The sequence below is a fragment of the Solanum lycopersicum genome, chromosome 12, assembly GCF_036512215.1.
Source record: "Solanum lycopersicum chromosome 12, SLM_r2.1".
NCBI classification, from domain to species: Eukaryota; Viridiplantae; Streptophyta; class Magnoliopsida; order Solanales; family Solanaceae; genus Solanum; species Solanum lycopersicum.
This window is the reverse complement of record NC_090811.1, coordinates 7965869-7977267: the sequence shown is the minus strand read 5'-3', so window position 1 is coordinate 7977267 and position 11399 is coordinate 7965869. Positions and strand designations below refer to the sequence as shown.

Here is an 11399-nt window from a genome sequence, read left to right as displayed (position 1 = left end):
AATAATAATCAAAGTGAAACAAATATACACTTAGCATGTCAATACCCAAATCACATTTAGCAGACTTACAGGAACTGATTATCATACAATATTGTTTTCAACATGGCTAAAACACATGTACTTTGCAAATTTTCAAAAGAAAATCAACAAGAACAGTCCATAAGATCAAGCAAATCATAATATATTTTCATATTCATAACAAAATATTTCAGAAAACATGCAGAACATTAGGAAAATTAAACATCTAAATGAATAATAATAAAAATAATAATAATAAAAAAAAACTAAAACAGAAACTAACCCAGACGGATCTGTCGAGATCCATCTCAAACAAAAGCTCCAGCACTTCATGTGATGTTGCTGACTACCGTTGTTGTCGCCACTGGTTAAAGCTGTTGTTCGTCCTGTGTTGCTGGCCGGAGCAGCTATTGCTGTCTCGCTAGGCTGCTGCTGGCCGCCTCCATCGCTTTCCGGAGTTGCTGGCTGCTGCTACCTGCAAAGAGAAGAGGAAAGGGAAGAGGAGAGACGGGAGGAGAAGAGAGGGGAAGAGGAGAGAAAGAGGGAGAAGGGAGACGACGGGAGAGGGAGAAAAAAGGTGGCTGGAAAAATTGGAGAGGAGAGGGGGGCTGCGGCGGCTGGCTGGCTGTTGTCGCTGCTGCGTCGTGTGCCTCTCCAGGCGCTGCTGCGTGGGCTGCCAGCGGTGCTGCTCGCTGCCATAGAAATAGAGAAGAGAGGAGAAGATGGAGGAGAATGGCGGCTAGAGAAGGGAGGAAGAAAAAGAGAGGGAGAGCGACGGGAGAGAGAGGTGCGCCTGGAAGCTGCTGCTTCCGGCGGCTGCTGGTGCCTCGCCGGAAAAGGAGGAGAGGGAGAGGGAAGGGAGAAGGGAGGCGGTTTGCTTGGAGAGGAAGAGGGGGCGAAGAGAGAGAGAGAGAGAGAGAAAGAGAGAGGGGAGAGGCGGCTTGGAGAGGGGGGGGGGAGGAAGAGAATGAATTAATTTTTAGGTTTTAGGGTCTTTTGGTGTTGAAGAAAGAGAATGGGAGATTTAATCACAACCGTCGGTTTAGATAGAGATGAAGGGTTAGGATTCGATCTAGGATTTATTAATTAAATAGACGGATGAGATCAAAAGATGATTTCTTGAAATTAGATGAGTTAGGTACGGAATGGCTAAAATTGCAATTAAAATTGGCTAGAATTTAAAGGAAGAGATGGCTATGATTGTAATAAAATTTTAATTGGAGTAGCTAGAATTGAAAGAAATTAGAATAAAATAGGCTAGAACTTAAATAATTTCTAAAATATTTTTGTATAATTGAAAATCATTTAAATTTTAAAACATTTGAAATTCGTTAATAATTTTAAAAATATAATAATATTTACAACAATTTTATACAGTAAATGATACTAAAATATATAATTTTGAGAAAAGATCGACTAAAACTTTAAGTAAATTTTAAAAATACGTATTTAGTCGAATATAATCCTAAAATGGTTAAAGGTCGGTCAAAATTGGGTGTAAACAGATCTTCTTCTTCATGTCTTGATGCCTTGAAGTTCCGGCATGGATTAGCTTTTTATTTATTCTAGCTTTCTAGATACTGTTAGAATTAGTGATTTGAGGATAGATGTTCTTGTGATGATGACTTCCAGATTTTGGGAATAATAAGTTTTGATTTTCATTAATGAGTTTAAGTCTTCCGCATTATATTATGTTAATTATGGTTGAAATGTTGGGGTTTAGATTGGTTGGTTCGCTCACATAGTAGGATAAGTGTGGGTGCCACTCGCGATCCGTTTTGGGTCGTGACAGTTATAATTTTTTTTTTATAAAAATAATTGTGAAAAAAATTAAAAAAAAGTGATAAATATAACTTCTTATTTTATTTATTTTGTATATACAATAACAATTACATTTATATTAGTTTAAGAGTTTTTAAAATAATTTATTATGAAAAATTAGAAAAAGATAGAAAAAAGAGATAAATTTAACTTGGCCTATATTTAATTTTATTTATTTATGCATATATAAATAACAATTATGTTTGTTACACTTTAATTACAATTATTTTAATATTAATATTTTAAAATTAATAAAGAAGTTAAAAGAAATAATTTTGAAAAGATATAATTAGTATAATATTAATAAGGAAAGAGAAACTATAAGTGTATAGCTGTTTTGTGAAAATCTGAATTTGTTAAGAAAAAAACCTAAAATGAAGAAGGAAAATGAGGGAATTAAAAGCACAATTATTTTGGTAAGAAAAAAAAAAGGAAAATAAAGAAGGAAAGGAAGGGATCTTAGAAAGATATAAATAGTGTAGTAATAATGAATTAAATTTGTATATTTTACTTTATTTTTTTTAAAAAACAAATTATGGGAAAAACAGACAAAATAAATAAATGACAATTCTGGCCAAAAGGAGGTGGCATGTCTGACTTTTAGTGTTATCGCCCTTTTGTCCCAATTATAACCCTTTCTTTTATGTTTTTATTTGAAGAAGTTAAAAAATATTGATAAATATTATAGTTACAAAATTGTTTATTCTAAGAATTTAGATCTTTTTCATTTTTTTTATCAATATTCTAAAAAATTATGAGATATTCAAGATATCTTTAAGAAAGACGATATTGATATTTTCATGATTTCTCTGTGAATATTCAAAAGTTTTAGGATATTTAAGATTTGAATCTTTATAAATATCTAATAATTTATGAGATATTTGAGATCATTCAAAAATAATATTTAATGTTTTTATGATCTCTTCAGGAATATCTAAAAACTTTTGGAATACTCAAAATAGCAGAATTACTTCAAAAGTATTAAAGACATAAAAAATTAATATTTCGTGAAAAATTACATTAAAAATAGAAATAATAAATACAAAAGAGAGCTCAAATATCAATTTTGTATAGAAACTGAATTAATTATGTAATTCAAACACTACATAAAGATGAAAAAGTCAGAAGCGAATACTAGTGATTTCATATGTCAATACGTGGATGAATTTTGATTTTCAATAAAGAATATGAAAAATTTGGACAATAATGATAATAATTTTGACTATTAGTGCTATTAACTCATTTTACTTTCTTCCCTTTATCTCATTATTAATGTATGTGTAATAATGTCTAAATTAATAACACTCTTCTTAGTCTAGCATTGATATTTACGTTAAATTTTATAAAAGGCATAATACATATATTAGACCCTAAACTTGGTTTCAAATTTTAACTTTCGACCTGCAACTTTTATAATGCACAAACAGACAGTTTAACCTTCCAACTTTTAAATAATAAATACATGAGTCCTACATGACACAATACATGTAGAACACCACGTAAGACAAAAAATGGCATGTAAAATGACATGTAGGACGTGTGTGTCTATTTGTTCAACTTTATACAAGTTTAAGTGTCTATTTATGTACATTCAAAGTTGAAGGGCATAAATGTAATTTGAAACCAAATTAAAGGGCATATTTATGTATTATGCCTTTATAAAATAACAAAAATCACTATACATAATTCGTATGATCATTAGTGCTATTAAGTTCTTTTACTTCCTTTCCTTAATCTCATCGATATATATATATAAATGAGGACCATAGAGGAGATGATGTGACACCTCTATATGGCCTCCATTGGCATTTAGTTTTTTTCATTTTTTTAAAAATAATTATTATATATCATAAAAAATTACTTAAATTTATTATAAATAAATATTTTATTAATGGTGGGTCATTTATTTCAAAAACTCTTCATATTTTTTTATTTATTTATCTCACTTATAATTAAAAGAGAAACATAATTTATTTATTTTTGACTTTTTTTAATTTAAATTAATTATTTTATTGTAAAAATATATTAATTTATTTATACAAATATACAAATAAATACTTTATTAATGTATGAACATTTATAATAATGAAAAAATTCTATATTTTTTTTCTATTTGTTCATCTCACTTCTAATCATGAAATCATATTATTATTATTTTACATTTTAAGTATTTTTATTTTTATTTTTGAATTTATTCACTAGGAGTTACTACCCATGACTTGTCCTTCTTTAATTTTTACTTTTAATAATATTCATGACTCTCATAATTTTTATATTCATAACCTCCAATTTAAATTTATAAGTTTATGTGTCTTATGAAATTCCTTTATTTTGCCTATAAATTTATATTAGTTTAATGAAGATTCACTTTCACAATTATTCTTTCTTTTTTCATCATATAAGTTTGATCTGTAACAAAAAAAAAGTACATGAAGGTAAGAAATACTTCATTGAACTTTTTATTTTTTATTTCCTTTATTTTTGTCTATGAATTCGTATTTGATTTGTGAAGGAAACTAACATGTAACAAAAAAAAAGTACATGAGGTTAATCAATATATCATTCTCAAGTCCTTATTTTTTTCATTTCCTTTATTTTGTCTACATAGATTCATATTTATTTTCATAAAGATTCACATACAAAGTTATAATTTCTCTTCTCCATAATACTTGTTTGTGAATTAGCTAACATGTAACAAAAAAAAGTATATGAAGGTAAGATATATTTCATTCTTAAGTCTTTCTTTTTATTTTTATGGACTTAGACATGCTTTCTTAATATATATTTTTATGTTTGTATTATAATTTATCAAGTAAGTATGATTACAAAAATCTCTTTAATTCTTAACAATGTTTTGTCCGTATGCAATTACTTTTTTTAATAGTTAGTTTTCCATATATAATATAGTTTGATTATAATATTTGTTAGATTTCAAGAAATAATTATTATTTAGTATTGTTATTACTATTGAAAAGATAATATATAAATATGGTTTATATTTAGTTCTTTTTTTTGACATAATTATTTTTAATTCGTATATGCTTTTTTTTTATTCACTTGGTTGCATATATGAAGAGTTTGACATATGGATCAAAACATGATGACGGATCTCTTCGCAAAGGAAGATGGTACAAGGAAAAAAAAAGCATAATTAGAGATTATTTTTTCACTTTAAAATTTATTAGCAACTTAATTACTTTTGATAGAGTTTTTAAAGTTTTAATTTATGTAAATAATTTAGCTAAATGTATTATATTGTCAATACTAATCATTTGATCCTTTAGTATTCTATTTTCTCTTTGTTATGAAAAAAAATAAATATAATTATTTCATTTTAACAACAACAAAATTTATGATTATTAGTTTCACTTTTATTATAAATTATAAAAAGTAATTGAAAAATATATTATTATTTTCATGATGTCATTTTTTGCGTATGTAACAATCTGTCGTCGTTCTTTTTGCTTTGAAATGTATTTATAATTTTTATGTAGTCACCAATTATTATATTTTCTCTGTTCATTTTTTGTATTTTCACACCTTATTTTTATTTTTTTATTTTACAAATAAAATCAATATATAATTAGTAATACATTTAGTGGCTAATAAAATTATACATTTGAATTATTTATAACTCATGTCTCTTTATCTTACTTGTAAAGTTTAATATTAAATATGAATCATGACTTTATATGCTTCATTTTTCGAAAATCTTACAAGTATTTAAATAATGTTTAAAAAATTATAATAAACAAATGTAATAATAACATAAAAGAAAATAATTTTATTTTGACGAAATCAGAGTTTAGATATAACATCACTACTCCTAGAAAAGATAGGGAAAATTAAAACATCTAAAATATTTTCAACTTAATACCAATTGTAACGACCTGGTTAGTCGTTTTGAACAGCAGATTTTATTTCTGGAAAAACAGGCTGAGGCGACGGACCCCACGACTGACCGTCATGGGCACGACGGACCGTCGCAGGGTCTCGTTTCAAAACACTTAGAAAATCTGAAATTGGGTACTGAAAATCGACTCTCTGAACTTCGTAACGGAATGGCAGGACGGACCGTCACAGGTGTGACGAACCGTCACAGACCCTTCAGAGAAATTGAGTCTCTGAAGTCTGTGACGGAGAAGCAGGACGGACCGTCGCAGGCGCGACGGGCCGTCACAGATTGCGTAATCCCAGTCTGGGTCGGATTTCTTATTACGTTTTAAGGGACGTTTTTGACTATTCCTGCTTTAATTATAAAGTTAGTTGGTTAATGTTAATAAGTCTAATTACTTGGGGGTTAAAAGAGGTAACCTTAAGTTAATTAGTGGGTTATTATTGCCATCTTTTACTCTTAATTATATGCTAATTAGGGTAAAAGAAAGAGGGTTTGAATAAAGAAAATAGAAAGAACAAAGAGAGAGAGAGAGAGAGGATTGATCGAGAGAGGAGAAACAAAGAGGAAAAACACAAAGCTTGGGAAATCGCTTGCTTGATCACGAATCTTCGGTGGAGGTAGGTTATGGTTTTCATGCTTTCATAGTAAACTCTTAATAGAGAATGATATGTATTGATAGTATTGTAAACCCTGCTATGTGCTTAATTGTATGCATGCATGAACGTGATTATATAATTGTGATTATATTAAGCATGATGAAGTTATTGAATCCCAAATCTTGATAAAAACCTAATCTCTTTTTAATGATGATGCCTTGGTAAGGGAGAAGGCTTGATGAACTAAAGTAATGAGATTGATGATGCCTTGGTAAGGGAGAAGGCTTGATGAACTAAAGTAATGAGATTGATGATGCCTTGGTAAGGGAGAAGGCTTGATGAGTTGATAGAATGAGATTAGGGGATCGGGTGTCACGAACCGACATGTAGAATTAGGGGATCGGGTGTCACGAACCGACACGTAGAATTAGGGGATCGGGTGTCACGAACCGACACGTAGATTTAAGGGATCGGGTGTCACGAACCGACACGTAAATTTAGGGGATCGGGTGTCACGAACCGACACATAGATTTAGGGGATCGGGTGTCACGAACCGACACGTAGATTTATGGGATCGGGTGTCACGAACCGACACGTAGATTTAGGGGATCGGAGTGTCACGTTCCGACACATAGTAGTAGGGGATCGGAGTGTCACGTACCAACACAAGAGGATTAATGAATATGAGGGAGCGGAGTGTCACGTACCGACACAAGAGAAATAAAGATAATGAATCTTGAAATATGTTAATGTACTCAATCTAATGAACATAATTCCCAAATGAGTATGGTATTGAGGCTTGAGTCCTCATGTGTGAACATGACAGTAATTGTTAATGATATAGTACTTGCTGTTGCTACATGTTGAGTATCATAGTTGATTTTATGATTTTACTTGGTATATATTGTTTTCTATTTTGAGTTGGCTGATGATATCTACTCAGTACCCGTGTTTTGTACTGACCCCTACTTTTATTGTTTTCTTCTTGTTATTTGTGGAGTGCAACAAACGTACCGTCGTCTTCAACTCAACCGCAATTCTAGCCAGTCTTCGTCACATCGGATCTTCAGGGTGAGCTAATGTTTCTAGCTTGGACTGGATCTTCTTCCTCATGTCTTGATGCCTTGAAGTTCCGGCATGGACTAGCTTTCATTTGTTTTAGCTTCTTAGAATACTCTTAGTTTAGTAATTTGATCATAGATGTTCTTTTGGTGATGACTTCCAGATTTTGGGAAATAATAGTTATTGAATTGGTTTTGATTAATAATTTTAAGTCTTCCGCATTACTTTATGTTGATATTACATTGAAATGTTAAGGTTTAGATTGGTTGGTTCGCTCACATAGGAGGGTAAGTGTGGGTGCCAGTCGCGACCCGGATTTGGGTCGTGACACCAATATATTGTTATTTCAACATATTATCTCTTATTCCATTTACTTCACCACGGTGAATATTTTGTTCTAATATATACATATACAAAATAAATAAATATATTTTATATGTTTTTAAAAAGTCTATAATATCGGAGACGAGGAGAAATATAAATATTATCTATATATTCGATGCTAACCTAAATATTATATATTTCATATTATTATCTTATAAATATTTCATATAATCGCGCGAAGTGCGAATAGTTTCACTAGTTATTAATAACTATAGATAATTCGTATGATCTTTTGTTTTAGTTCCTTCCTTTACGTTTTTTTATTCCTAGAAATATGTTGTTATAACTAATAAGATTTGCAAAAAGTACTTTTACAAAATTTGCTTCGTTTTTTAATTATTTTTCAATAATATTATACACTATCATTATTATATAATATGTAGTAATAATAATAATAATAAATCTAAAATAAAATTCTGCATCAATATTTAATTTACTTTAATTACATTTTCCCTAATTTTTAAGGTCTATAAGCTACTTAAAACAATTCAATACAAACGCCCCCTTATATTTAAAAGCCCAAAACCCGTGTGAAAAAAAATTGAAAATATATTGAAATTATATAATTTTTAATGGTTATTACGGTGTCAATTTTTTGCTAAATCTCCTTTTTTCTTTTGAGTTTTTCATTAGGTCATTACTCGTTTTGATTATTTTTTAATATCGATTTTGAATAACATGTAATGTATTTTTTATGGGCAAATAGTGTAATATAAGATTTAATGAGCAATTGACGTGATAGCAAAAATGGGGAAGAAAGAACGTAACAAATAAGTGGATTCGAAATATTATTTTTACAATTTTTTTCATTCGAGATGCGATTTTAAATATCCACAGTCCATTTAAAATTTCAACATCTTCTTATCTTTTAAGTAGGTGTTTGGACATAGATTTTTTTAAAAAAATAATGTTATTTGTTTATTTTTTTACGAGGGAGATCTAATTCACAAAAATAATTATCTTTTCTTTTGATTATTTTTATGGCGTTTCACCTTATTTTGATGATTTATTTTAATTTTTGGTATCATTTGTTGATATGTTAAAGAAAAAAATTGCGGTTTAAGTAAAATATTATTTGTTTTAATTTAATTTTTGAAATACTAATACCGCGCGAAACGCGGTTCAGTTGACTAGTATGCCTAAAAATGTCAAGGTTAAACATGTGAAACCAGTTTATGGTTTACCTAAATTTCACCTACCAAGATACTATCTTGATTTTTATTTTGTACTAATTATCTTCCTACCAAAAATTCATGTTAATTCATCATCCACTTAGTTTGATTCCATAAGAACCAAACAAACTTTGTCAACCTCCACCTTGGTTTGCGTTCCAAGCATGTGTATAAACAACTCTGACCAAAACTTCTAAGCTTATTGGGCAATACCCATTGCAAGAAACAAGAAAAATCAAACCTTTGTTGAACATACTAGCTCCTCCAATTGTTCTCTTAGAGTTGCATCAATTGATGCATACTCCTGCCAAGTCCTTGTAGCGTGCAAACTTGGAAAGCAGGACTATTTTGGTCAACGTGTCTTCAAAGTTATCGTCTGTGATAACTTTCTTCTCAACCTTGATAGCTCCCTCTTCTACGATATCTCGAATAAAATGGAATCTGACATCAACGTGTTTGGTGTGCTCATGAAATCTTTGATTTTTAATCAAATGAATAACACTTTGACTATCACATCTTAGAATTGATTCCAGCTGAACCGAACTCAATTCTGCCACCAAACCTTTCAACCAAATAACTTCTTTCACTGCTCCATTGCTGCACTATATTCTGCTTCTGTTGTAGACAAAGAGACAATCGACTGTAAAGTCAATTTTAACTAACGACATTGCCAACGAGATTAAAGATGTATCCAGTAGTGGTCCTTCGATCAAGATCCCCTGCATAATCAGAGTCTACATAACCAAGAATTGAAATACTTACATTTTTCCAGAAGGTTAGGCCAACATCAGGAGCTCCTTTGGGATATCTCAATATCCACTTTACAGCTTCCCAGGGCCTTTTTCCTGGATATTCCATGTACATGCTCAACACACTTACATATTGGGAAATATATGGACGTGTGCACACCATAACATACATAATGCTACCAACTGCGCTCTTGTAAGGAACCTTTGACATATGCTCCACCTCATCCATATATTGAGGCATTTGTAACTCTGAAAGTTTGAAATGAGAAGCCAATGGTTTACTTACAGACTTGCTCATATGCATATTGAATCTCTCGATGTATCTCTTTTGAGAAATATGTAAAACACCATTTCTCTTGAACTCTCTATTCCAAGGATTTTCTTTAAATCATTCATGTCAAATTCCTTGCTTAACAATTTCTTCAAAATATTTATCTCTGTGATATTGTTAGCAGCAATAAGCATATCATCAATATACAACAATAGATAAATCATAGAGTTACAAGTCATCTTCTTGTGATACACACAACTATCAAATGAACTCTTCAAAAGTCCATGTTTAGTCATGAATGCCTCAAACCTCTTGTACTACTGTCTTGGGGATTGCTTCAAACCATACAAAGACTTATTCAGTTGGTATACATGATCTTCTTTTCCTTTACCTAGGAAACCTTCATGCTGATCCATATAGATTGTCTCTTCTAGATCACCATGTAAAAAAGCTGTTTTGACATCAAGTTGTTGAAGCTCTAAATCAAATTATGAAACCAATGCTAGTAGCACGTGAATTAAGCTATGTTTCATGACTGGATAGAATATCTCATTGTAGTCAATTCCCACCTTCTGTCTGAATCCCTTTGCAACCAATCTCGCCTTGAACCTAGAATCTTCCACTTCTGGAATACATTTTTTTTCTATAGACCCATTTGCATCCAACTGTCCTCATCCCCTTAGGCCTTTTAACTAAGACCCATGTCTCATTTTTGTGAAGAGACTATCATGGCTAATGGACATTGTGTAGCATCTTTGCAAGAAGTTGCTCCAACATATGAAGATGGCTCGTGAACCTTAATCTCTTCTTCTGCAGCTATGAACGCATATGCAATAACATTTTGTTTCTCTATAAGACGTTCATGTTTCCATATCTGCCTTTTATCCCTTCCCTTCACAATTGTGTATGGTTCATTGGCATCAAGTTCTTTAACAAAAATATATCTTTTGACTCATCAATTTGAATCTCTTGATCTCATTCCTTGGTAAGCTCCATCAATAGCTCCACCTGCTCGTTTTTTTCATTTCTTGATAACTCTACAGAAACTTTATGAGGATCAAGTATAGAGGATTGATCAAAGTTACATCTCCACTAGCTACAAATTTGAATAAAGACAAACACCAAAGTTTGTGCCCTTTTAGTCCATCTACATATCCTAGGAATATGACCTTTTTAGCCCTTGTTGCAAGATTTCTATCATTAACATGAAAATAAGTTGGACACACAAATATTTGCAAGTATGAATAGCCAGAAGGTTCACCTGACCGTACCTCATTTGCAGTCTTAAAGTCAATCGCTGATGCTGGAGATCGACTGACAATATGTGAAGCAATATGGACTACTTCAGCTCAAAATACTTTAGACTTGTTGGCTTGTAAGAGCATACAACGAGCCTTCTCAAGAAGAGTTTTGTTCATTCTTTAGCA

The 11399-nt window shown here is 30.9% G+C and overlaps 1 protein-coding gene across 1 annotated transcript; it reads right to left on the bottom strand.

Annotated features, from left to right (window-relative positions):
- Positions 1-9239: 9239 nt before the first annotated feature.
- LOC138340193 (secreted RxLR effector protein 161-like) lies at positions 9240-9942 on the bottom strand. The gene is made up of 3 exons (XM_069291886.1): positions 9616-9942; positions 9515-9567; positions 9240-9426 (listed from the first exon to the last, which is right to left on the bottom strand). The coding sequence occupies exons 1-3, from the start codon at positions 9940-9942 to the stop codon at positions 9240-9242; spliced, it is 567 nt and encodes a 188-aa protein (XP_069147987.1).
- Positions 9943-11399: the final 1457 nt, after the last annotated feature.